At 38.2% G+C, this 27,750-nt stretch overlaps 1 protein-coding gene across 1 annotated transcript in view; it reads left to right on the plus strand.

The window, feature by feature from the left end:
• The window catches only part of LOC149918292 (uncharacterized), a 70,557-nt gene that overhangs the window by 473 nt on the left and 42,334 nt on the right, over positions 1–27,750 (plus strand). The window contains exon 2 of the mRNA XM_090140114.1: positions 78–1,195. Coding sequence (XP_089996240.1) covers positions 78–998 — 921 coding nt within the window. The 3' untranslated portion in view covers positions 999–1,195. The remainder of the gene's footprint in view (positions 1–77; positions 1,196–27,750) is intronic.

A 27,750-nucleotide genomic window follows, 5' to 3' on the forward strand; every position in this document is an offset into this window, starting at 1 on the left:
GCCGCCGCGCCCGTCTCGGCGGAACACCCCAACGGGGGGGAAAGCGCACGGAGAGCCGTGCGTTGCCCCGGGCTGAGCGACCGCGGCTGCAGAGCGGTTCCTCGGCTCTCCCCGCCGCCTTGACCCCGCCGGGGGTTTCTCCTTCTCGCGGAGGCGGCCGCGGCGCAGGGACAAAAGTTGGCGGTGCCGCGAAGGGCTCCGGTCCGGCTCCCGGCAGCGCCGCGGCTGCTGCCTGCGGGGAGCCCCGCGCCCGCAAGGGGGCGACGTTGTCCGGCGGCGCCGCGCTTGAGGGGAGCGCCGAAGGCGGTGGCAGTACGACGCATCTGAGGGAGCGCGGCGTTAGGCACAAACTTAGCGTCAGTGTGAAATGTGAGCAGCTGGCCCGGGATGGGCCGCGATCCGCGAGGAGCCCGTGGTTAACGCCAGGCTTCACAGAGTGCGGGCGTGGGAGGGTGGTAGCGGGAAGGTGTTACGATTTGGTTGTGAAAGCAGAGAGATGTAGACAGCATGGGAAAGAAAGCGCCGAGGAGATTTTCAGTGGTATTCCCACAGTTTGGACTTTCAGGCACGGAGTTCTGCTCTGCCCTCGTTCGGTTCCATCTGGACTGCTGCATCCAGAGCCCCCAGCACAAGGAGGATGCAGAGCTGTTGGAACAGGGCCAGAGGAGGTGGTGAAGATGCTCGAGGGGCTGGAGCACCTCTGCTGTGAAGAACAGTTGAGGGAGTTGGGCTTGTTCAGCTTGGATAAGAGAAGGTTTCAGGGAAACCTTACTGGGAACAGATTTCAACTAAAAATGGAGAGATTTAGATTGGATGGCAGGGGGAAGTTTTTCACAGAAAGGATGGTGAGGCACCAGCACAGGCTGCCAGAGAAGTTGTGGGTACCCATCCCTGAGGTGTGCAAGGCCAGGTTGGATGGCGCCGCTGCACAGCCTGAGCTGCTGCCTGATGTTGCAGTTGGCAACCTTACCCATGGCAAGGTGCAGCGGAAATGCTAAGTCACAGCTTGAATCAGTCATTGAGCACCTGGTGGGAAGGCAGGGCCAACCCAGGGGAGCTCAGCTGCATGCAGTGTGCCTGAGTGACTGGAAGGGGTAGAGCCAGGATCCAGCCCTTCCCAGACCTCATTTAAGGATTGGCAGTGGAGGGAAGGGTATCTCACTGGAGATCCCTGCCTACTGGAGGCCATCCAAAGGTAAGCAGCTTCTTTCCCTTATTTTTGTACCCGCATTTGAGCAAATCCTCACTTGCTGTGGCCTGGGATCTTGCTGCTGTGCTGCCGTTGTGCTTTCCACCCCTTTATGCAGGGGATTGGAGTTGGATGATCTTTGAGATCCCTTCCAAGCTGTTCCATCAGTCTATGAAATGACAACAAAACCGAAGTCAGGGCTGCTGTAATACCTTTTTCTTTAACTCAATCTACCTAAGAGAGGGTAGGAGTAGGTAGTTCAGTACAGCCCTAGTCTATGATGTGCTCTACATGATCCTGAGAAAAACCTCTGATGTGTTTTGGAGAATACATTTTCCCAACTTCATTCCTGCATCTGGTGTCCCTATATTTCATACTCATCAAATCACCTTTCTGAGTGTGGTCCTGAGCACTGCTTACGGACTGGACCAGATGGCCTCCAGGGGTCTCTTCCAGCCTTCTGATTCTCTGCAACACTTAGATTAAGGTAACAGGAATGTAAAGAGGAGGTAAACAGAAATGTAAAATTAAGCTATATAAACAGTGTCTCTCTTCTGTGAGTGCAGCCTGATGCCTGGATTTTGGATCACATGTTCTTCAAAGCAAGGACTGTTCCACTGGTCTCTTAGCTAGTCTTTATTATTTTTATAATTATTATTATTCTGTGTTACACTGAAGAGTGCCTGTGATTATATAAAACAGACAAAGTGGCATAACCTTACCCACAGAATTAGCTGTTTTCATTTAAGGTGAAACAGCATAGAAATGCAACTCACTAGTTGCTTTCAGTCCATAATAATACATTCCTTTTATGTGTGTGGCAACATTACCAGCTTGCAATGTTTTCCCATTGTAATGCTGTAAAAGATCTGGTAGAAGAGGTGGAAATCTATGACACGTCTTGGAGGGTGCTGTGGTACTGGAAAACACAGCCTGATTCCATGGCTAGACCAAATTTTGGAGTTGCCTGAACTTCTTCATCTTTACACTGTTGATTTCTAAGGGGAGGGGTCTGATGTTGTCCCTGTGAACATTACTTGTCTGAGCAGCTGTCTTATGCCACCCTTCTGTGCCCCATCTGGATCCAAAAATGCGGTGTCCCTAGGACTTGGAAGGTCATAGTCTGACTGACGTATTCTGGTTATTACTGCCATGATCATCATATTATAATGACAAAGCTAGATTGTGAAGGAACATGTACCCAAAATAACTTTTCACTGCATAGCTTGGTGTTATAATGGTCCACTCGTTGAAATAGAGCAGCCTTTGCCTTTGGGAAGTGATAAGGAGTACTCTGATTCCAGTTACTTTTTCAGTACAGCCAGAGCTGCTCCTCTTTTTTATCTGTTGGCTATTTTAGGGATATGGACCAGATTATGAAGGATTCTAAGTGAATATGCTTGGCTCTGATAGGAAAGAAAAACTCTCTGGAGATTATGTTCTAATTTAATCTATTTTGTAAGCAATTTTCTCTGAAGTTTTTGTTTGCTTCATTAACAAACACCTTGTTGTGAGTGCATCTAAAAGAGAAAAGAGGTAATGTATTAGAGTCCATTACCTAGCACAGTTCAGCTTCAACAACTGAAACATAGAAGCTGGAGTCACCTAAACAACTACAGCATAACGTGTAGAACAAAATGAGATAGAGATCTGATGCCCCATAAGTTCTCCTAAATAGACAACTAATCTGATAAGGAGAGCTCTTTAAAAAAGTTTGCAAAGCCTCAGGAAGATTAAATGAATGGAATTTGTAGCTAGTAAAATTCAAACATGAAGTAAACTGCACATTAGAAACATGGCAGCTGACAAACTACTGAAGCAAATTCCTGATATTTGTGGTTTGGTCTTTATATTTGAAAGTTTCATTACAGTGTTTATGAACTTAGAGGAAGAGGTTCAGGAATTTAACGTCTAACCTTTAATGTGACAGACATTAGGCTAGAAGCTGGAATGCTTGATCAAACTGTTCAAAATGTACTAAATAGAAAATGCAAAATCACATGAATTTTGGGGATTCAAGAGCTAACTGTCAGAAAAAGGGGATGTAAACTTCATGATATTCAATTCCCTTATTAGGGTAGTTAGGAAGTCAGACTGAGCTATCTGTCCTACTGAGTTTTACAAGCAAATATGTCTTGAATTTGTATCAGCTGCAACTTGAAATAAACTTTCAGCTAATAATTTGAGCTTCAGATTAAAAATGCTTTTTCAGCAGAGATATAACTTTGAGCAAAGTAATACAGAAGTTTCTTAAAGTAAGGAATTAGATAAGTGGATGTCTGAGCAATTATTTGGCAGTTCTAATGGGGAAATGCCAATTGTAAAAGATATGGGAAAATTAAAAATAAATGGGGAGCAATAATGTCTTTGTATTGTGATTTCTTTCGCACCATATTTGTACTGTAATACTGAAATGACTCAGTCACTAGTGCATGCTGACAGAGTGAGCCTAGGTGCACATGTTTCATTTCAGCTTTAATGCTACTGAAGCCAATGAAGACAGTGTTTGGATTTTCATATATGTAAATGAGACCCAGTTGGATCCTGCGTGCCTAAATAGCAGCCTGTCGCCACGCAGAGATGGATAAAGTTATGTATGAGAAATCTGTCCTCATGAAAGTCTGCTTGTTCTACTGAGAGACAAAAGTAGGAGCATGGTGAACAATGGAGGGTTAATCAAATGTAGTTGTGCTTCTGGAAATCAGTGATTTGGTATAAAGCAAAGAATAAGGCTATAAGACTTATAGAAACCTGGTAAGGTAGGTAGTCACCTTGCTACTCATCGTCATTTCAAAAACCTGCCCTTAGACTGATTCAAATTCATCTCACTGTATTTTGTTTGTTCTCAATAGTGGTTTTCTGACACAACTAACTCCAAACTATTGGCCTGCATTGGAACTTGTGCTTGGTAGGAGTTAATAGGCTCCCAGGAATAAAAGGCAAGGTTTAGAAGTTGGATGAGGCTTCTTTAGGCAGTAGACTGGACATAGCCCTGTCTTCCTGAACTAATCCAGTACATACTGTGCTGTACACATCCATCTACTGTTCAGCACGCTCCTTTGGTTTCCTCATCCAGAATTAATTTTGATTAATCTGTTTGAAATCTATGCTTCTGTATGAAAGAATATTTCATTGACAGTGTAGGGGATCAAGACCAAATAAAAAACCAATTGATTTGTTTTTGTTTTTTTCTCCTCAATGAAGAACTAAGTCAACATGCTGAAGTCAGTAGTATATTTGAACCAAAAGTAATGGAAAAATAGAGAGTGCCACTAATTCAACCCTTTGGGACCAAAGCTGGGATAACTGCAGAAATAAGTTAGGTTCCCACTATTACTGCAGAATGATGGAAAAAATAGATCTATATCCCCTATTATTTTCTATTTGTACTGTGTCTGTTATGTGATCTCATTTTTAGGCTTCATTTCTTATTTTTTAAGTCAGTTCTTTAAATAGCCATCTTAAACACCTGTGCTGATAGCTGTGCTGTTTGCTCAGGATAAGTGTATTATTTTTCTAGGACTCTGCATTGTGTTTGAGGACTCTTCTACATGATCTCAGTGTTTTTTTTAATCATGCAAGGCAGTGATATATATGGGAAGAACTTGATTGTTCTGAACTTATTCAAAATGCAGATTATTTTTTTAATATAAGGTTGTGCAAGTTTGTAAAAGCTTTAGCTTCTCAATAGAGAAAATTAAGTGTAGATATCTTCAGTATTGTTTATGTCTATTAATTATACATTCTGTGTGTTTGGCACTGGGGCAAGACAGCCATATTTCATCACATATTTTTAACTTCTTTAGTTATGAGACAGATTTTTGGCTACAAATGCTTATGTCTTCCCTCAAATCATTTATATAGAAAGACCTATTTCAACAATAATGATCGTGTAGCAGAATTCATTCCACTGGATTTTAGTGAAGGTAAGGGAGGAGAAGACATAGAATTGCTCAGGTTGGAAAAGACCTACAAGTTCATCAAGTCCAAATGTAGCCTAACCATACTACCCTAATTAACAATCCTCTGCTAAATCATGTTCTGAGCACCACATCCAAATGGTTTTTAAACACATCCAGGTATGGTGACTCAACCATCTCCCTGTGGGGTTTATTCCAGTGCTTTCTGTAAAGCAGGTTTTCCTGATACCCAACCTAAACTTACCCTGGTGCAACTTAAGGCCGTTTCCCCAGAACTACCACATGAGAGGTTTCCAGTGTTGGTACCCTGTGCCATGACAGTCCATTCTCAAATCAAACCCCATGCAATTCAGTCCAATAGACATCTGCCATCTTGTATGCTGTTCTGTCATCCTGTTCAAGAGAATGCTCTTGTGTATGTAAGATCAATTAAAGCAATTATTACTGTATTTCCTGAACCTGTAATGAATGGTAACTCCAAAACTACTGCTTTGAATTAGTGCAGTTGAATTACCTCATTGTAGTTGGCTACACTGAAGACTTTCTACAAGAACAAGAGCAGATTCTAGATTCCTACTTTCACATCAAACTAGAGGGTTATACACAAATATGATGTTGTCCTTTTCATTTCCTTATATCTATGCTATAATAATTTGAATTGTATTTGATAATTTATGATTCTTCTATCTTTCAGAAGCTATTTTAAGCACATGCACAGTTGACTTCTTCAAGATGGGCATCAAGGTCTGCCATCTCTCACTAGCAAAATAAGACATTTTTCATGCAGTATTTTGGAGATCTTTGGCCTTCTTGCTCTGCTCCTCTAAAATAAGTTGAACTGGGTTACCACCCTCTTCCTCTTAGTCATTAGTCCTTTTTGGAATTTCCTTGTCATGGCTTAAAATATCCAGTAACTCTTCAAACATTTGGATAAATGTTCTCATGTCTCCCTTCAGTGCTGCCATTTCTGCTTTCAGTGCCTATGAACACAGCCTCTTATTTATCTGATCTTTTTATTAGTTATCACTATATTGCTTTTGTCTTTGTTTATTTTTCTGGCTGTAATTTATTGAATAGATTTAACCAGTATTGCCTTTTTTTCTGTAATAGCATCCCATGTGGTATTGCTAATCCACTTTTCTTTCCTACTTTTGATAAAGAACAATCAGCTGAATTAATATAAAATTTACGAATGACTTTTTGTATAATGTCAAATGCACTTTTTGCCATATCTGAAAGCTTGTTTGAATGTGATACTTAAAAAATCATTCATTACGTTTGCATTCTTCATTTTAGATTATCATTAGATTTAGACCATCTTTCTTGCAATACTCTTTTTTCCTTTTTTTTTCTTCTTCCATTTTCATGTTAATTGCGTATAATTGATGTTCACACACCTCTCATCATACACAGAAAAGAGCTATCTGATTGCTAGTAAGGCTGAGTTATCTCAGGTGAGATTCAGCATTTCTTCATGTACTTTGCTATGCAGGAATAACATCTCTCTGCCAAAAAGGGCAGTTCAGTATTGTCAGGCAAGCCTTGACTGTGTGTACACTGTATTTGTCAAGTCAACACATCTTCGATGTCACTCTGAACTTTACAAGCAAGGACCAGTAAAAGCCATATAAAGAATATTGCTTGTTTCCTTATCATACTAATTTGTTCCAGCTTGGTTTTAGATAGTATCCACTTCCCTCACTTGCACTTAATATTAGAATTTTTTTCAATGTTTTTACTTTGTGTTACAATATTTGACTTCTTTGAGGACTTGAGACTATTTCAGGCCTATATTACAAGCCATATACTGCAGGAAGAAGTCCAAAACTGGGAATGATTTTGGAGTATTGAACTGTAGCAGGTCTTACCTCCCTGCTATAGTGTTATCTCTTGGTGTACAGTCCTCAGGAGAATCACTCACAGGTCAAAGATATGTGTTTGACATTTTACAGTCTGTTTTGGATTTGGTCTCAAGCATGTAATTCAAATAATGCACTTCCTTCTGTGTTTTTATGAACGAGGCCTTATATTTAGAAATGGCAAATCAGTAAATAACTTAGTGTCAGCAAAGTTTGTTAGTGAAGATGTCTCATTTGAATTGTCTTACAAAGCAGAAAAGAAGTCTTAAAATTAATTCTAAATTCTTGTTACTCACGTTTGCCAGGAAGAAAGATGAAATAAAGAAAAGGAGTGAGAGAACAAGTAAGGGGGAAAGGAAATGAGAGGGAAGCACCCACAAGTTTGGTCCTCTCTTCATTCCACAGAACATCTAAAAAGTTTGGAATCGAACTTTTTTTTTAATCTTATCCATCTTTTTTGAACTTCCGCAGTATGCTGTAAATTGTGTTCTACGTTTGTTGCTAAACTTAGGGCAATCATCACAAATACTAGGTAAAACATGTTACAAATAGCACTGTACATTTAGAAACAAATCATCTATTAATGTGGTGAAAACAGGGTTTTCTAAATAAGAATACTTTAGCTCACAAGAAGTGTGCAGCAGGAGTAGCAGGAAGTATTGTAGCCTGCTATTATCTGTCATGCAAAGGAATTGCTGACTTCAAGTTCACAGAAAGTTCAGGAGATAAGAAAATATAGAACTCAGTGAGATTATTGATAAGGAATAGAAAGATCACAATGAATCAAAAACCATTATTACCAGGCCTTGATTACTTAAGTTACTGCAGCTATTGAAATGAGATCCAGTTTGGCATGATACTTAACATCCTCTTATTTGTATTCTACTTGCTTGTCATAGCTGTATAAAATCCAGCTAAATCTAGCAGTCTTTCAGTTTTGAAAATGAAAACACAGAAGCCATACAAATTATCTGTAGGATGTACAAAAAAAATACACAGAATACTCCTAGTTGGAATGGACCCAGAAGGGTCATTGAGTCCAACTCCTGGCTCCCTGCAGGATCTCTCTAAATTCAAACCCTGTCTGAGAGCATTGTCCAAACTTGAACTCCAGCAGCCTGGGGCTGTGCTTACTGCCCCGGGGGGCCCATTCCAGTGCCCAGCCACCTTCTTACTGAGGAATCTTTTCCTAATATAGTGAAGACCTTTTTGATTCTAAATAATATTAATGAAATTTAACCCAAACTCTTGTATTGATATCAGCATTAAGAACCGTGAATATCTAATTCAGACCTCAGTGCAGAAAAGGACCCTGCCCAGATGTGCATGTTTGTGTAAACACAATGTATCACCATAAACACCATTAAATACCAATGCACAAATGCTATACATATTTTGGTGCCTTTTGCAGATATCTGCCTCTTAAAGTTGCCCTTCTTGACATAGGCTTCCTTAATGAGCATTCATAAGCTCTAAGGGAAATACACAGCTGCAAATAATGATGCAGCACACCAGGGTCAAAGATAAGGATTCAGAATGTTGGTGTAGATTAGACAGATGTGTGTTCTTATCTTGCCTACTTAATAATAATTCACTATTGAAACATAATTGATCTTAAAATGAGTAAATACTTTGCATAGTGAAGTAGGCAAGCTATGAGTATCCTGCAAGGAAATACATCATACGTTTTGATTTCTTTTTTTTTTTTTTCTCTCTTGATCTTTAATCATGAGCAACTTAGTCAGATGTTCTGGTTCATACTACTTATACTTGAGCAATTCCAGCAGGTGCAAATCTTGGCTCACTCACTTCAATTAGAGTTAGGTTACAAGGAAAGAGTTTATAAGTAAGGCCTTCCAGAAACACGTGCTAAAATGCCATTAATCTTTTACAAACATTTATTGTTTATCATAATGAGTTTGCCTGTATTATTTTCTACAAATAAAGCCATTGACAAGTTAGTAATCTTGTTCATTCTGGTTCTTTGATCACTTTGTATTAAGGCTTTTGGACAGTGGCACTGGCTCTGAAAAGTGGAGTGAGACACGTAACAGCTGTTTTATTGGTGCTAGTTTTTGGTATTTCTTTGTTCTAATGGAATTTTTTAATTGGATGGATAACATGTTCAGAGCTTTCCCTCCCACTGAAGGTCTGTTAATGTGTCATCACATTAGTGATGACATGTAGTGAATGACAGGGTGGGAGAGACAGGGTTCCCTCCTTAAAAGTGGCCTTGGCATTAGTCAGTCTAGATTAATGATTAAAAATACAAAGAAATAATGTTAAGAACATAGAAACATAAGTGGTTTCTGTTGGAAGAAACCTTAAAGACCATCTTGTTCCAACTCCCTGCCGTGGCCAGGGACACCTTCCAGTAGATCAGGTTGCCCAAAGCCCTGTCCAACATAGTTTAATGAAGAGCTGAGTCTCTAAAAGTGTAATGGGGTTATTTCTCATGTGTGGGAGTCCTACTGAACTACTTCATAGGTCTGTAACAAGGACAGCTCCTTCTTTGATGGACTCATTTAAAATTTTTAAATATTCTAGTGGTGACTCCATATTTCCAAGTTTACACAGGTCCTGTGTTAGTGTGTTAATGCCAGCATCTTTCAGGAAGCATTTGCAGCAAATTCAGCAATCCAGCAGAGCAGCCTCCAGGTAAACAGTCATTCACCTCAACTGATAGTTTGTCTTTCATTTAAATCAAATGGTTTTGGGCAGAAGGCCTGAGCAGTCTGTCCTCCCTCCTGCAGAGCATACGCTGCTGCTTGCTCCAGAGACAGCCTCAATAACAGGACCACACTGATGCGCTCTGCTAAACTCATAGCTTATTCAGCTCCACACAGAAAACAAGCCTGTAATTAAATTGTTCAAAATTTGAAGATCAGTGTGTTTTGCCTTCCCTTCAGACCTAATTACTTGCCAAAACACTCTGTGTGCAGGGTGGGAATTAATATTAATTAGGAATCGTCTTGAACTGCAGATTACAGCCATTATAGGCAGAGGAAATGATTATGTGATTTATGCAACTCACATCTTTAAAAAAAAATATAATTACAACAACAAAGCCCTGTCTCTCAGTATACATAAAGAGGCCAGATACGGACATTTGTTCCAGGTTAATGTCAGCCTAAATTGACTGCATTCCACAGGATTCATCCTGGTTTGTACTGCAGAAAGTGACAGGAGAGGAAAGCCCTTTGTGTTCTTCCACGTGGTGATGGACTGGCTGGTAATGTTGCCCGTGGTGATTTTTCAGCAGCTGGAGGAATTTTGAAAATGGTCTCGGCCATTCTGGCATGCTGTCAGATGTGCTTTTGGTATCAACAGCTCTTTTTTCTCAAGGTGTACCCAGATGCTCCACATGTCACTTCTAAGACAGGAGGCAGAGTTGGGCCAATGGCACACTGCTTAGTGCCATCTGAATGTTTAGTGCAGTTTTCTGGTCCCAAAGCAGAAGCAGAGTGCATGGTGTAGTGCTGTGTGCTGGCAAGCTCAGCCTGGATGATGTTGGCCAGGGGAATGTGCAAGTCCAAGCTTTTGCTCTACAGGGAGCAAAACAGATAACAGCAGCAAGTGATATTCTTCCTTAGTGTAATGCTATAGGTCAATAACCTAGACTGTTTTCAGAAGATCTAAACATATCACAGCTTGCCATTGACTAAGTCAGAAGGAGGCCTTCAGAGACATCTAATGATGTGGAAATGGCAGGCTCAGGAAATACAATTGAATTTTGGGAAAATATGAGACACAAGTGGAAATGTCAGTTTACTGTCCTTTGTTTAGTAACTCCCAGAAGAGAACAAGATGATGGTGTGTGCAATGACTTCTCCCTTTACAGTTCATGCTAACAACAGAAGATATTTTTAATTCAGGCTTTCTGATAGCAGTGTCAGAGACTGCCAAGAATATTTAATAGGTCTTATGTATATGAAAAGGAAGTAATCTCTTTTCTGGTTTCTTGTAGATCGTATGATTAAAAAAAAAATCTTTAAACAATCAGTAGCTGACAAAACATGTACTGGGTTGACAGCTTCTACTTTATCTTTGAGACTTAAAGGAATGGAATTTCAAGAGCAGACTAAAAGATCAGATTCTGTGATGGGAAGTATGGAAAATCTTCTGAAGGCCAACATTTATAGTATTGCACACCTAATTCTCTCTTTTTTTTTTTTTTTTTGGAAGCAAGTAGAGTATAAATATTAAAAATATTGAATTGAAATACAAAAGGCATCAGTTCCTCCACTTGAGGTTCTCAACTCTTAGAAAAGAGAAAATGCTTGTTTCCAAATGCTAATGATACATGCCTGTGTGTTTATGAATTGATTGCTACTAAAATGAACAACATGTACACATACATTACAACAGAAGTGGCAATCTGACTCTTGCTTTTGATGGTAAATGTAAAACATATCTCCTTTTATTTCTAATATAGCACTTCTTTTTGCATGTATTGCTGCAGTGTTCTTGGTAAACTCTTAAATTACTGTAACTCAAGTGCTTCTTGTGGGTCACCAATATGCAGAGATCTGTATCCAGTGTTAATAGGAATAAGACAAAATGTTTCTTCAAGAGCCATGATGAGCCAGCTAAGCATACAGGCGTATGTGTTCCAAGAAAACAGTAGTGAATTTTACTTAAATGTGTCTCACTATTTGATTTTGAAAGTCACAAGGAAGACACTGAATGAACAAAACACTGAAACTGTCAGCAGCTGGTTCTTTACTTGATGAATTCAAAAATTAATACAATGAAGAAAATAGAATGATATTCAAATATCTTCAGAATTTAATCTTGATAACAAGTGGTGAAGCAAACACTTCTGATACAGGTTTGCACTACTCAGGCTTGAGAATTCTATGATGTTTGTAGAATTAATCAAATTATAAAATATGACGTTTCAGCAGAATGAATATTGACCAATGAAGAAAGTAATGTATTTCTAACATGAATAAATCTAATCAGTGCTATAGAGGAATCTTACAGTCATCAACCTCCTTTACATGAAGCTGTGAGTTATCACAAAATAAAGCATCTGAAAATTGGCAACAGATACAAATAAGCTGTTCCAGGAACTTTGATGTATCTTGGGCTAAAAAATATTCTTTTTTGATATCTTGCATTAATTTTTAAAATGAAGGCTAAAAAAGAACAACTACGTGAATGTACTGGGAAACTACTTTAAAATACATTAAAGGTAGAAACCAGTAAGACTTATGAGACATTTTCATTCAAAATACCTATTCCTATAGTACTGAATTATTGGCATTATAATGTCCCCTGCAAACTTCAGTACACCCCTTTATGGCTTCATTTACTGAAAATGTTTTAAATTTGGATTCACTGGAAGAAAGACTTTTTTTAAATAATCTGGAGAGTTTATGTCTTCAGGAGAAAGAAAAAAAAAATGGCATATGAAACAAGAAGTTCCAGTTAAAGTGATGTAATGCAGATTGTTTAATAATGAGAGATTTTCCTACTGTGAACATACATATTTAATCTGATCCTCGCCATCCGACCAAGGAATATGATTTTTTATTAATCTGTAATCATACAATATTTTGAATCCTTATTTTATACAGTAGTGTCAAAATTTTGAATGTTGATTCAAAATTTTGAATGTTGATTTCATAGGGCATTTTGAGATTTCTCAGTTGTTTTCCTCCTCAAATGGGACAAGACATAAAGGCTTGGTTCAGTTGTCTAAACCTAGATGCCATAATGTCTAGGTACTGCTCCAGCACTACCTTTAGGCTATGTTGCCAAAATTTAGGCAAACAGATCAAGCCCTTATGCATTTTCTTTGAAATACTCAAATGTATTTGTTTCAGTCATAGAATATGATAATGTTTTATTTTAAAGATTTCCCATAGAAAAAAAAAAACTATGAGCGCAAAAAAAAAAAAAAAAAAAAAAAAAAAAAATGGGAGCAGAAACTCTCTGAAGTTGTGGATTTTCTAAATTATTTCTCCTCATATAAGTTGGATTTTTTTTCTGCATAAAAGAGGACTAGAGATTTTACCGTTCTACTGTCTATAAAGATTTATTAAGTAATATTTTTATGATAGGAAAAATCAAGGAAGGTAGTAAGAGGCAGTGAAATTTTACATTTATCCTTCTCAGTGGTGCAGCAATAAACATACAATTAAAGAGAATAATTCTAGCAAAGAGTTCCAGTAAAAGAAAAGTTTAATGGGTTTGATCAATAGAAGTACTACGACAACTGCAAACCAAATACATTACATCTGGCAGAGGATAAAAGGAGCAATCAATTCTCCCCCCCTTGAAGAACTGTTCTTTATTCATCTTGCACTCTTTCACCACTGCATGTTTTTACACCAGTGATTTATTGCTGCAATTCCCACCATGACAAACTTTTCCCCTGCTGCACCACTGAAAGGTTCCAGCCGTGGCAGCTGTGGTGTTGGTGTAAGATGCCTATCTATGGCAGTTCATCTGCATCTGTGTCTCTCTTCCCCCAACGAGGCTGATCTCTGTACTCAAAGGATCCGGCTAGCATTTCCCTGAGAGGAAAATAAATGTATTGTGTGAGAAAAGCCTTCTGTGGGCTTCCATTGGGCTGCATTGCCATAGTTATGTCTATTGAAGTCAATGAGATGCATTTAGAACAGGCCTTTGCAATCTTATGCTTCTATGGCAGACCATAGATACCTTAAAATTCTTTTGCCTGAAAACATTTTCAGGTGAACTAGAAAGGAGTGAACATGAACTGGGGCTCAAGCACGTCCCTTCATTTTAGGAAAAGAAAATCCTCATGTGCTGCACGTGAAAATCAGAGATATATATTTCAACCCAACATTCCAGACAACTGCAGTTCTCCACTCTATTCATCAGACACAGTCTTTTATGTGTATATAAAGGGAATAGGATTTGTCAGGGCAGAGACGAACAATTCAGGGGCTTAGAGAAAGGCCACTTTCCACTTCCAAGAAAAACTTACGCAAGGTGTGATAAAGAATGTCAGGATTGACATCATAAGATATTGGTAGTCTCATGTGAAAGGCAGTTAGGAATGTTAGAAGGTTTTCTGCTAGCTGCAGTCAATAGAACATAATTTTTCAGCTAATGACAACAATCTTGACATGTTACAGAAAGTTGCTTTAGCAACTTTGACGTGGGAAAAAATAAGGTTTCACAAGCATGGGCCAGATGATCAAACAAGCCAAATACAAGGGAAGAGCCTGCTGTAAGAGGGCACTGCTGTCCATGGCTCCGCTCGGTGCCTGCACTGCTGCAGGAAGGGAATGGGAAATAAGGATAGGCACTGAGATGTTTTAAGAATTAATTGCATTCGCAGCGTGTTTGATTGGGATGTCAAAGTAGCTCTTTCTTTCTTTAGCTATAAAGGATTCCAGAATAACAGTATTTATGAAACAGTTACTTTATCAATGGATTAGAAAAGAGACTGCATAAAGGCCCAAAGATGATAAATGTTCTTCTTTTCTTGTGATAGAGAAGTTGATTGGGGGAAGATCAATAGTTGTTTTGCCAGCAGTAAAGACCTTCCAGTCATTTCATGAGGATGAGAGATTTACTTAGTAATTATCGCTTTTCTCTGTTATCAGCTGTAATTCATAACACTATGGGATTCAGCTTTTATACAGGCATTTCCATTCCCTTTCAATCTGCCTCTTTTCAATTCTTTTCCTTATTTGTTTACTAAATGATTTAGGTAGATGTCAATTGAGAGTCAGATGGAATGCTTTCCTGATGGTGCATTTTTCAGTTCATTCAATTTGGCTATTTTAAATGTTATCTCATTTCAGCTTTAGATTTGAGATCTGTTAAAATTAAGATTAGCATTTTCTGCAGCATCATAAAATGTCTTTTTGTTTTCTTAATCATTTTAGCAGTTGGGCTCAGGAAGTTCTTAACAAATGTTAATCTCATGCTTAGCATTTGGCTTTCATAAATGAGTTCAGACGCAACAAAGAAGCAGGAAAACAAACTTCTCAGAAGATCCAAGGAATCTGTGGTGTGTCATTGTATGTCCAGCACAGGGAGCCTACAAGCAGTCAGGAATTGTCAAGAGGCATATAAAAAACAGGACAGGTCTTCTAAAAAGTTATAATACCTTTTTCAAGTTTCATTATTTCCTTCAAATCTATCATGAACAGGACAAAGCAGTGAAAGAGAGTAAAGCTGATGAGAAGACAAAATGCAATGTTTGGATTTTCAGAAGTGAACTACAGGTAATCTGATTGATTAGGGAGACCAGAAAGAAAAGCTGTAGTGAAAGAAGTAGAGGAAAGGAGAAATGGATGCTACAGCAAAAGCCTGCTGGTCCTTTCATTCCCTATGCTCTTCTCTCGGTTCACTCTGAGTGCAGACACTTTAATTCTGCTCCAAATATATGTGCTGAGAAAAGCTGAAATGCAAATGGGAGATGAGCACGGCAAGCAGCTGCAATGCATGAACTGTACGGTCTGGGATACTGCAGCAACCAACCTCCTCATATCCTCCAGTGATAAGTAAGGGAGAAAGTTCATTACTTTTGAGAAACAGTTGTTGTTTTATGTTCATGAAGAAGGTCCTGCTTAAATATCTCTTGCTTAATTTGGGCTGATTTTACTTAGAAGCCTTACAAAAAGCTCACAGAAATTAAAGTTATTCTTCTAATTTCACTGGGTAGCAATAGTTTAGCTCCTTGATCGTGATATGAGTACCTCTCTTCTTTTTTCTAAATTTCAAAGATTTCTTAATGTGCTCTAACAATCTTAGCTTTCCTTTAAGTATTACTTACAGAAGTCTCTGGTTCCCAAATAAAAACACAAGCATGAAAGTATTTGTGACTATGATAAACGATGCATTTACCATACCAATGTAGGATCAGTCTTGTCATGTAGCAGAAGCACTGTGGCAATTATGCTTAGTTGTCCAGAATGAGATCTGGGGAAACAGATTTGCTCAGACATTAAAAAATGCACTGTGAATACAAAGAATACGTTGGTCACATCTTTGTCTGTTATTTAAGAAAGGAGTTTATCTTGTTTCCTGTTTAGTCTATAAGGAAATGTAATTCTAAAAGCTAAAATATGCATTTTTTTCAAGTCCTTAAATATATGCCTATCAGATAGTACTCTTTGTACAGAAAAAAACAAAGAGGGAATTGGTATGTAAAACCCCAGTCCCCCAGTGCAGTCTGTTTGGTCTAGGCAGGAGATGAAGACAATCAGTCACATCCATGTGATCTGAGGCAGATGACCACATACTAACTCTGCCCAGCGTCTCCTGTTTAAAGGCATTTAGATAAACTTCTCATTGACTCAGTAAGTCTCAGCAGACTGGTGCTAGCTCATGCCTTCTAGCTCACACGTCATCACTCCATGAATTCAACATTTGGTTCAATATAGGATACAGACTGCTAGAGGCAACTCAGCAAAAGGATTGTTACTGATGATCTTAACATTCTTTATACCCTCACCAGATGCATCCCCCCCAGTAAATCTCACTGAGGTTTATGGACAAAATTTTAAGATCGATTCTCCTTGGCAGTTCATATAGTTTGATATAAATGCTTTTGTAGTTTTTATCATCTGAACAGGGTGTCAGGAAGCACATTTTACCCAGTAAATTCTAAGCCAAATTGATTTGTACTACAAGAAAATATGAGCCAAGGTCTGTAAATGTCTAATATTGGATTTTTAATATATTATTTTTTTCACAAGTTGTTTGGAATTTGAGCTGAGTGAAATTTTCTTGGCTTCACAAAGTCCTGGATTAGTTTGGCAACTTTGAAACTGGTCTGGAATGTTAATCTGTTAATATAAATCAAAGTGTCAGGTACCAATTAATCTTGATTAGCAAAAAATTCATCCATCAATACCACTATCTTGTCTCTCGTTTTTGAGGGAGACTGAAAGCTTGGCTTCCTATCTATAGATAAGAGAACCAGCTCTTACTGCTGTTGGGCAGGGGAAGATGTAAAATAAGAACAGTATGAATGCAGCAGAAAATCCTGAGCATGAGAATATGTCTGTGTATATCTTCATTTTAAAAATTTGTCTTCCTCTAAGCATTTATATATGCTTGAATATTTCTGTGCAATTCAGCATAAAAACTGTTTTGCATAAAGTTATTCTCATGTGTATTTGCAGGATCAAGGCCATAGCGAATAACCCAAATCAGTGCATCATTTTTAATTATACTCTAGTACATAAATAAGCTCTCACTAGTCATCATTAATTTTTGATGAAGTAAAATATTATTTAAAGTAAAAACTTCAACTACCCTTGTTGCTCTGGAGTTGTTTTTTCAATTAAGGAAATATTTGAACCATTAAAGTGAATGCTAAGTATGATATGGATATTATGGATGCACAGTATTACATTCCAAAATACTTGCTGAAAATGAAAGCTTCCTTTCAACTTTAATGGTGTAACAAATGTATTACCATCTTAGAAAACTTACTTAAAATTGACTATAAATTTTCTTCAAATGTAAAGTAGATTTTTTTTTTTTTTCAGCAGTGGAAATTCAAATATGTATTTCAAGTTGATGATACTGTATGTGCTCTTCTGTATAAACAAAGCCATACTCCAGTCCTCTGATTAAACAGCCACATCCCTAAACACATACGCACAGCTGTGACAAAAAGGCCCTTTTTTTCATACCCAGATCTCTTTCTTTCCAGTGTGAAGGAGAAGCATTATCCTTTATCCTCAAGATACATTAAACTATGCCACTGCGTATCCTACTGTGTACACATATACATTTCATATATACATATATTTGATTAAATGTATCTATTGCCATGCACTTCTCTGTTGAACTGCTCTTTTATTTGAGGACAAAATGGGCAGACCCATCCTGATGCCCACAGGAAGCTCAAAGCAACTAGAAGGAACCTCCCATTACCCATTACAATTTAACTCATCTTTCTTTATATTTTCTCATAGCTTTTTTGGCCTGATCAAGCTATTACCAGAAATGAAGTATTTGATCACATCCTTTACTAAAGAGACCTCAAAAAAGCAGCTTTGCAATCTACCTGATTTAAGCTATATCGAATCATAGACTGGTGAAGGTTGGAAGGAACTTCTGGATATCGTGTACTTCAGCCTTCTGCTGAAAGCAAAGCTATCTTCAAAGATGGACTGAGTTGCTTTGAGCCTTGTCCAGAAAAGTTTTAGAAGTCTCCAAGGATGGAGATTCCACCTGGCTGTTAAAGTCTACAGATGAAAAGAACAACTTTTTTAAGAGAAACATAATTTATTAGACCAGCAGATACAGGCTGAACTAAACAGGAAAACTTTCAAATGCAAGTCTCTTCAGAATTTCGTGGATAAATTGGCATTTAGAGTTGATCCAGTGCTGATAATGACATCAAAGCCATCATTAGCAACAGCCAGAAGCATTAAAGCTGACTTTTGCTTGAAATGAAAATTAACATTTCAAGGATCAAAGCAGGTGCTGCAGTAAGCAGTGCTGTGTATCGTGCTCAGACCTGGAGGAGCATGGTGTGCAACCAAAAGGAAGTTCATTAATGGCTTTGGAAACCAGTGACGGCTGGAGTTTCATTACTGAGGGACTGCAGTCTTTTGGTCACCATTAGATTTCCTCCAGATTACAAGGGCTGTAAGTCTTCAGTATCCCTCCTTGTCACTTTCTTCTATCAGTGAAGACTGTTATCATCACATAGAGGGTCTCAGCCCAAAAGAAGCCTCTTTGGAAAACTAAGTGAATAATGGTCTGTTCTGCATGAGTAATACTGTGTGGAACAAAAAGCGGACTCAGTGATCCTAACGAGTCCCTTCCAATCACAGAATCACAGAATGGCCAGGGTTGGAAGGGACCTCAAGGATCACGAATCTCCCCCTCCCTTGCCACATGCATGGCCACCAATCTCCCCATTCAGTACTAGACCATCCTGCCCAAGGCCCCATCCAATCTGGCCTTGAACACCTCTAGGGATGGGGCATCCACCACCTCTCAGGATGTTCTGTGTACATGCAAACAGAATCTACATTTGCTGCAGTACTCTAAATAGCCTCGATCTACAAGTGATCAAGTGATTGTTCCTTAATTTTCCAATTTTAATGCACTGTTTTGCAGCACTACCATAATACTATAATGAGGCATGCTGGGACCCTACAGAATGTAGGATGTAGTAAGTAGTATGGAGCCTGGCAGATTTTCTGAACTCCACTCAATCTACAATCAGGCTGTCTTACTAAATTACTTCTCACGGGAAATGCTAAGGTACTACATTTTAATCATAAATACCACTTATATGCTGTGATTTCTAAATCTGGTGTTTTCTAGAAAGAGAAGTTGCTGGTTTACAGAAGAAGGATTAGGAAAAATTAATCACAGAATCACTAAGATTGGAAAAGACTTCTAACATCATCTAGTCCGACCATCAGCCCATTCCCACCATGTCCACTAACCCTTTCCCTCAGTGGCACATCTCCACAGTTCCTGAATGCCTCCAGGGATGGTGACACCACCAACTCCCTGGGCAGCCTGTTCCAGTGCCTTACCACTCTTTCTGAGAATGTTTTCCTAATATCCATCCTGAATTATTCAGGTGAGAAAGGTAAACGGGTCTCTAGCCATGGTTTTGTACAGCACTTGGGAAAATTCTGACAAACTGGAAACGATGTAACAGAGCCATTTGGATTGGGGAGCTCTGGAATTGGAAACAGACTTTAAATGAAATAAATTTTTATCGAGACTTCTATGCATTAACTTGTATGCTCTATTAATACTGCAGATTGACGTAGCATTTCAATTCAAGTATCTCAGACACCATGATGGATCAAACTTTGCCATAGGACCATTTTTTCATGAAAGTCACTGATGACTAGGCATCAACCCACGTAACTGTGTCGAAAAAACTGTTAATAACCATCTGCAATTTCCAAGCCCCAGTGGTCCTTGGTGAAGATCCAGTACCGGGAAATGAAATAAAATGCTTGTTGATAATCATTCAAAATTAAACCTTCTCCACTGTATGTGTCGATATATGTCCAAGGCAGTTTAACTGAAACTGAAAAAACTAGATGTTTTGTAATATAACATGTATGCTGGAAAAATGATTTGGTTAGGGGGTCAGACAAGATGGAAACTCTCACTCTGATTTAAGTGTTCAATTGCTTTGCAAAGGCAGTGGGATGTCTGATGTACAGTACTGTGGCTACTCAGGGTTGCAAAAGATTGTATTGACAAGCCTCAAACTACAAGACTCACAATCAGGCTGGAGTAATTGTATATAACATCTTTGGGGGATGTAGTAAGGATAACAAAACTGTCTTTTTCCCATGCTTTGTTTTAACTTTTTGATTTATCTATCAGATTGCTGTGTACCTGAGCAAGCTGGATTAGGGACCCTAGCAGTAAACTCTTCTGGACTTATTTTTATTATGTATTTTCATATGCCCAGATAAGGGCCATTGCCTTTAAAAATTAGCATAATCTGATTAAGTGCTTGGATGTCTGTGGGCTGGGCACTTCTAGTCTATGTGCAGAAACACTTGCTCTTGGGTTTTGATTTATCTCTTCCTAAAACAGAGACATATATTTGGTCAGATAAATTTCCTTCCATCGGCTTTAAGATGACTCAGATGCAGGGTTTTATGTCACAAATGTCTTAATTTAAGATAACTGAATCCCCTTAAGTGTTTAAATTGTTATACACATATCAATACAAATGAGAGCTGATTTGGATCATGAATGAACAATCTAAATCAGGACTAGATGCCCATGGTATTCTTCTGGTGTCAAACCAGTATATGTAAGATCAAACTCAGGCCGATAGTGTCTAACTTGAGCTAAGACACTTAAGAAAGCATGAAAAGAACCTACCAACTAAGAAAATTCAAGGTTAAACCTTGTGTCTGCAAAATAAAGTTAAATAAAGACAAACTGATATGTTCCTTTCAAAATATATTCTAGGCCTGTCTCAGGTAGAAAAAAGATGACTGACTTTGATGCTATGCCGATGAATGAAGCAATACTTCTCCAGTGAAGATCAAACAGAATAGATTGATTGCTTCACATTTAATAATTTTGATTCAATCTATCGGTGTTGAAAATGTTCACTGACACTGTTTTCTATCAGAAAAATCCTCTGCAAGAATTCTGAATAGAGGCTTGATGCTGGAACTTCCATGTGAATTCCTAGATCCCAGGGCTCTGGCTATTCTGTGACAAAACATCCTTGTCTCACTGGCAGAAGTTACAAAACATGTCATAATTCTTCCTCTCAGAAAACAATGAAAAAGTTTTAAAACTTTAATATTTCTGTTAAAATAATATACATTTTTTCCAGATAGCTCCAGTTCAAATGTATTATATATGTTGTTACCAATTATTCATAGCCCAGCCTCAAAGTCTGATGTCACAGAGAGCTGACATTCTGTCATGCTGATCCCAGAATCAGACAGATCTATTTAGGTCAAGGTATTACTGCAATATAGAGATTGTCTTCCAGATAGTAATTTCTTGCAGTTCCTGCATGGAGATGCAAATTTCAAATCCATTTAAATCATGCTGGTCTGGTTCCAGGCAGAGTCTGTATGGCACTTGTAACAATAAGCAAGTCTTTGATCTTTCCTTCCTGTTCTCCTTCAATTTCCACTTCCATGGCTTGATATTTGAAGATTTTTTTACCACCTTCTGTAACTAGTACAGTTCCATAGGCAACAATAGCTATAACAATGATTATGAACCAGCATGTTGTACTTTCCAGAAGATTTGTTAGTTGAGAAGTGGTTTCCCAAATAATCCCCACAAAATAATTTACTTTTTGTTTCAGAAGTTTTTGAAAAGCGTGAGCTATGTTTGTCTTACAGTATCTTACCTTCCCTTTGAAAGTTCTCTGAGAAAATCCCAAATAGCATTGAGATTGCTTCAGTTATTTCTTTACCTGGCTTGAACGAAATCCATCGGGGCCAGCAGTTATGATAAGATTCAATTGTCAAAGTGCTGTGATACCTCTTCTTTTTCTGTTCTGTGCTGATTTATTTCTCTCTTAGTGATATTGAAAGTCCTAATGACTTCCTTGTATTTGCTTTGTGAAGACAGATGCAGAAAAACATTAAATATTTCTGCCTTTTTGTGTCATTTGTCAAAATTGTATTTCACATTCATGAAAGGATTAAAAACAATCACAACTTTAATGAAGATACATCTTGTAGATCATTAATATCTCAACAAAGAAAATCAAAGGAGCTAAATTACAAGCGCCTTGTATTTATGGTATCTTGTGGCCTGAATGCAATCAGCTTGTGTTCACGAGGGTGGCAGAACACTGACCCAATTATTCGGTTGTTATAATAGAAATTACAACAGTAGTTTTTAAGTTCTAAGCTTGCTGTGCATTCTTTATTCAGAAATTGTTCATGTTGCTTCCTTATGAGTCAGTGAAAGTATTTACATGGATTAAGAGAAATAAGTAAAGGCAGTTTTAAATGAGTTCATTCTAGCCATTCTATAGCTCAAAGACATACAAACATACTGTTATTTTGTGCATTTGCATGCATTAATACTTTAAAGTAAACTAAAAATTAATGAAAGAGATAGATTATACTCAGCACACAGCTGGCAGTTGTCTGTGAAATTTATTTCACTTGTTGACAGTGTTAATAATTTTGTAGGTCTTAAATTGAAACATACACATTTAGCATTAACCAAGAAATGCACAATTATTGGTTAGCTACCTCAACAAAGCTAAAATATATCAATTATTTACATTCTTTTCCATACAACTGCTCTAAAAATGCTGAAACGACCAGAGTTCTGTCCAGAAAAAGCTGATTTCATTCTACAAGGGGACTGCAGGAGTTTCCACGTGAATTTGAAGAAGCACAAGATTTTTAAGAGAAAAACATGTAAGTTTTAGCAGTCTAGAAATTTGTTCCATTGAATATGTTCTCTATAATAACACTGAAAATCCCTCTCTGAAGTTTTCAGAACTGCTTTTAAAGAGAATTCAGGATCAACACTGTACATTTTCAGTGAGCCTCACTTACCCCTCAAGTTATAAACATGACACCTATAACTTACCTAATTAGTAGTGACAGATATAATTCTTCAGTTTTTAGTTTTAGTAGATTGGTCTGGTTTTGCTTTCTTTGGTTGATTCCTTTAGCTTCTTTTCCTTTCTTTGTCATCATTCCTTATGTCTGGAAATGTCCAGAAGCATTTAGAGAATGTTCCTAGAGCATTCTCATTTTAGAAAAATCTCCTAGTCATGCATTCTTCTTTTGAAAACATACATGGTGTGTAAAAACACATTCTGAAATAGCTTCAGTAAAGAAAATGAAATTTCCTGAAGTATGTGTAGTGGAAATGTTAAGTCACAGCTTGAAACTGATTGAGCACCTGGTGGGAAGGCAGGGCCAACCCAGGGGAGCTCAGCTGCATGCAGAGTTCCTGAGTGATGGGAAGGGGTGTAGCCAGGATCCAGCCCTTCCCAGACCTCATTTAAGGGGTAGGCAGTGGAGGGAAGGGTATCTTCTTGGAGATTCCTGTGTACCTGAAGCCTTCTAAAGGTAAGTGATTTCTATTCCTTATTTTTGTGCCTGTAGCTGTTGTATTTGAGCAAATGCTCTCTTGTTGTAGCCTAGGGCCTTGTTACTCTGCTGTTATTGTTGTGCTATATATCACATTATGCAATAGCATAAAGTTCAGGAATGCATCTGAAGATCTGCCGACATCTAGATTACTATTTTGATTACAATGAAAATCAAAGCCTGAGTGTAGAGCATTGAGTTAGTGTTAGGAATTACTGGGAATACCTGTTAATGAACTTAATGTTTAACTATTCAACAGAGTAATGTGCTTCCTATAAGGTAGTTTTAAGTTAAACATTTTTGATGATTAAGAGTATACTTCAGCAACAGATGTAACCAGTGGCATTCATCATATCTGATTTGTCTAACATTAGCTCCTAGCCAATGCATGCTATTATGTCTTATTCTGCTGAAGGATACCTTGTTATGAGGTTTTTGTTCTCATGAAGGTGCTTACAAGCCTACATGAAATTATCCTCTTAATCTTCTCTGGATAAATCTAAGCCAGCTGAGCTCTTTGATTCCATCACTATGAAGATTCTTTCTAATCTTTTCATCTTTCCCATGTGCCTTCTCTACACTACCTTCTTAAAAAAAACTTTTCTTAAAAGAACTTCCTTGTTTTCACATCAGTGGTACCCACTGGTATGCTTTTCAGTATAAAAAAATCACTCTTGGCTTTTAGTACTTCAGGTCCTTTTAGTTAGAGGAAATACTACAAAGCTGAAGCCTATCTTTGTGTTTCTACCTACCATGACCTTAAGCCTGCTTTGTCCACAGTGGACAAGACTAACATTCCTGAGGGCTTTTTGCTTTCTTTCACTCTCACTTCTTTATCACCTCTCAATCATTTCAGCAGGTTGTAAATAAAAATGCCCAATACTCTCATTATTTGCTGATTGTATTTAGAGATTGTTGCACTCCATTTTCAATTCTGATTTGAAATGTACCCAATTAATGTGCATTTTGTGTACTTTGTAATATTTTAATTTCTAATGAAAATGTGATCTGGAACATTAGAGAAGGCTCAGTGCTTCCGTAAACTTTCTTGAAAAAGTTTATGGCCTCAGTGAGAGAATATCAGTTAACTAGCATTACCTGTTGTTATTGAGACTTTGGCAGTAAGAAATAATTGTATTACCCATACTTGATTTCTCCACTGTTTGGAGATGAAAGACCTACCAGATTGCTCACTTTACTTTTTTTTTTTTTTTTTTTTTTTTTTTTTTTTTAGGACTTTCTTACAGATATGGCTTCCTTTCAGTTTTCTGAAACTGATTTTACTGTTCCAAGTTTTATTGAAAATCAGTTTTAAGGATCCGGAGGGCTACTCAAGCAGCACTTCTAAAACTCTCTGATGCAAGCTGTCCATACCTGCTGATTTAAAAATATCCAATTCTATGGATACTTTTAAAAATCTTTGAGTGACTGTCAGAATAGAAAACACCATCATTGTCATCATTAATAAAAGATGCAATTGCCATCATACTATGTTGATTTTTCTAAAAAGCCTGAAAGAGAAATATGTGGAGAAGATCCTATATCTTCTGTCACATCGTAGACAATTCCATTGTCAACACTTTCTGTCTCAAAATAAAAAAAAAAACCTACAAAACACCACTTCATTATGCTTTTAGTTTGTTCCAATTTTTTTTTGTAATCCTCACTTCTGCTGACCATGTGGTTTCCCTTGTTCCTTTACTAGTTTCTACAGTTCCATGGCTTAATTTGTATGCTTCAGAATCACCTTTTTTTGTGATATATGCATTGTGTGAGATGTTAATTAGTATTATTATTACCATAATCTCATTTTACTTCCTATGTCTGACCTCTGAGCTGGAGTGATTTTTTTTTTTTTCTTTTTTTTTCCCATTTACTGCTTCAGGGTTCTGTTTTTTGTTTTCTTTTCTTAAACCATTATCATGCTTTTCTCTTAGGATTTTTACTTTGAGCTGGTATAGTCAAAACACTTCTTGGCTCTGTGACACTGTGAAACTCTTTGCATGAAGCACAAAGATTAGAGGTGCAGAGCACACACGATCAAGTCATGAGCAACACAACAATAAACACAGTTATCTGACTATTGAAACTTTCTGACAAGGTGCAAAATCAGCTGGCTCAGGTACAGTTGCTTTACGAAGAGGCAAATACTCATGACTGAAGGTGTAATACTGAAATCATGCTTATTCTGTCATCATTTATCAGCTGCAGAGCCTCAAGAGTAAGATCAGGCATACAGCTTGAAAGTACTAGTCTTACTTGTTTATATATTTTAATGGTCTGGAACTAGCAATTGTCAGCCTGACTGTTAACATATGAGTCCCACCACTGGGCACACAGTGAGTCTGTAATGACCAATTGGTTGTCAGTATATTGCTGTTTGAAAAGGGAGGATTTCTTATATTTCTAGGTTGCCATCTTTCTACTCTGTTAGGGTTTATTCCTCTTATTAGCATTTACATAACTTGTCATGTAAGTACTTTTTTCTTCTGAATATTGGATGGTTTCTTTTCTTTGCTTGAGCTATTACTAATGAATACCAGACCTACAGTATCACCTTGGTGTTATCCCTTTGTTTTTACTCCCTTGTCTTCATGGTTCAGTAACCTACATGCTTGCTTGCTCAGAGGTGGAGGTGAGAGCTGATCATTAACTTTCTCCAGACAAGATGGTTTCCAGATCAGAAGGCAGCCTGTTCCTCTGCCTGCTACAGCAAAGTCTTCTTCAATACATATACTATCCAGTGTGCTCCCACACATTCCCACCTGAAAAACTCAGCTAAACTCCCTGTGTTCCTGCATCAACAACAAAAAAGATACTTCCAGTCTGCTAATCCCAGTGCCTGACCTTGGTGGGAGACAACAGATCACAACTTAGTTATGTTCTCAACTCCATGATGAGTATAATGTTGTGACTCAGTGGAATCTCACTGGAAAGAGGAGCTTGGAGTTGAAACTATGAAGCACAGTCCTCCCACCTCCAACACCTACTCATGATGATTTCTGCATACAGCTGCATTAGAGCAGCCCAACTGCATCAAGAAAAGTTGTATCAGCCTGATAGTTGTCAGCCTAGAAAGCCAATCGTACAGTTGATGCAGTTGGGCTGTATTGAAAGACATGTAGGATAATAGTCATAGTATCATTTTGATTGGAAAAGACCACTGCAGTCATCTAGATCAACCATATAAAATCACTAAGGTTGGAAAACACCTCTAAGATCATCCAGTCCAGTTGTCTGCCTATTACCATTATTTCTAATGAAACTCTGTCTGTACAATATCTAAGCATTTTTTGATCTCCTCCAGGTCACTCCCGCACCTCCCTGGGAAGCCCATCATCACCATACTCACTAAACAAAGTTCCTCAGGGTCACATCTACCCTTTTGTTCAGCACCTCATTGATAGTGATTCCGCTTCCTCTCTGGTCAGCCTGTTCTCATAACTCATCTGTAGCTTGCAGGTTGAGGGAGGTAGTTCTCTCTCTTTGCCCTGCTCTCATGAGATGCCCACCTGCAGTACTGTGTTTAGCTCTGAGGCCTACAGTATAAGAAGGACGTGAATCTGCTGAAGAGAGTCCAGTAGAGGCTGTGAGGATGGAGTACCTCTCATGAAGACAGACTGAGAGAGCGGGGCTTGTTCGGCATGAAAAATAGAAAGTTCCAAAATACCTCCTTGCTGCCTTTCAATACCTAAAGGGAGTCTACAGAAAAGATAAGGAGGGATGCTTCCACAGGAAGTATAGTGGCAGAACAAGAGTATTAAGCTAAAAGAAGGTAGATTTAGATTAGATACCAGAAATTCTTAGTAAGATAGCTGTAGACGTTGACAGAGAATCTGTGGATGCCCCATACTTGAAATTGTTTAAGGCAAGGTTTGATGGGGTCCTGTGCAACCTGGTTTAGTGGAAGCTGTCTCTACCATGCTAGTGGGGTTAGAACTTGATGATCTTAAGGACCTTTCCAGTCCAAACTATTCCATGATGGATCTCAAAATTACTGCGATTGCTCTACCTCCATACCTCCAGCCAAACTCCACAATGCAGCATTCACAATTGACAAGACTTCTGAGCTATGTAATTATTTCCCCTCAGATTGTCAAGATGGCATCAAATATAGAATTACATTGTGATGGAGATAATTCTTAATTCAAAAGTGTTATCTTCTACATTATTTAGACTTTTGGAAGCTATTTGAGAGAATTAAACTGTCAGCGTAGATCACACAGGCTGATGTTCCCCATGAT

Source organism: Phasianus colchicus, chromosome 4 (assembly GCF_987193195.1).
Source record: "Phasianus colchicus chromosome 4, bPhaCol1.hap1.1, whole genome shotgun sequence".
In the NCBI taxonomy this organism is placed as follows: Eukaryota; Metazoa; Chordata; class Aves; order Galliformes; family Phasianidae; genus Phasianus; species Phasianus colchicus.